The sequence below is a fragment of the Perkinsus marinus genome (assembly GCF_000006405.1).
Source record: "Perkinsus marinus ATCC 50983 genomic scaffold scf_1104296966430, whole genome shotgun sequence".
Taxonomy (NCBI): Eukaryota; Perkinsozoa; order Perkinsida; family Perkinsidae; genus Perkinsus; species Perkinsus marinus.
The window spans coordinates 1-839 of record NW_003203901.1 but is presented as its reverse complement, the minus strand read 5'-3'; the positions used below and the strand labels follow the sequence as shown (position 1 = coordinate 839).

Genomic DNA, 839 nt, shown 5'->3' with positions numbered 1-839 from the left:
ATGACTCGAGTAAAGCAGCTCTCGTGGTCTACGTGGGTGCCGGGCCAGGCGACCACATACCCGTACTAATCCGCTTCATCAATGTACGTGTACCGTCGACTTTACCTATCACCAGGCTTTGTACCTTCAGGCCTATCGCCACTATCGTGACTACCAACCTCTCTCGTTTGAGCTCTATGACTCCACACCCTTCGCTGAGCCCTTGAGGGCAATGGCAGAGCAAGACCCCGGCTCAGTACGGCTCATTCAGGACAAGTTCGACCTAGAGCGAGGTGAGGCCTTCCCATCGTCCTACTGCCAGCATATGTTCGTCCTCAGCCCGAAGTAGCCGTTATCGAGATGGCAGGACACCGGTATTGCTGATGAGTGATATTAGAAGCGGTAACTGGCAAGGGCAGAGCTTTGAGGAAAACGAAAAGAGTGAGCACCCGCTAGAAGTTGATACAGTGCCATGGGTTGCTTCAGTGGTGAGGGACGACATGTCGGCCCAGCTGGCCTGGTGGAAGGCTATGAGACCCCAAAAGGCTCTGATGAAGTTTAGGTAGTCCTGCGTTGCCCAACCCTCAGTGAGAGCCAGTGTGCCTGTAGGTTGCCGTACACAGAGGGTAAGGTTGAGTACGTGTCGGGGAAAGTGTATTACCCTATATGGGGCGCGCAGACTACCACCGAAGCCAGACTAACTATAGAATCGCCGGACGCTCCTATGATCGAGTAATACCATTGTTGTGCTTTTGACTGTGTCGGACGGGCGTAAACCTCTTAGATATGACAATGGGGAGTTCGGCGAGGCTATGGCGTATTTCAATACGGTAGGAGACGGGTGAATACCTTATTTGGTT

General features: G+C 52.9%; 1 protein-coding gene across 1 annotated transcript; it reads left to right on the top strand.

Annotated features, from left to right (window-relative positions):
* Positions 1-362: 362 nt before the first annotated feature.
* On the top strand, positions 363-711 carry Pmar_PMAR016967 (hypothetical protein; the record flags this gene model as incomplete). Its single annotated transcript, XM_002769118.1, has 3 exons — positions 363-420; positions 466-541; positions 589-711. Coding segments are annotated over 3 exons (257 nt in total), but the record flags the coding sequence as incomplete, so codon positions are not given.
* Between the last annotated feature and the right edge of the window lie 128 nt (positions 712-839).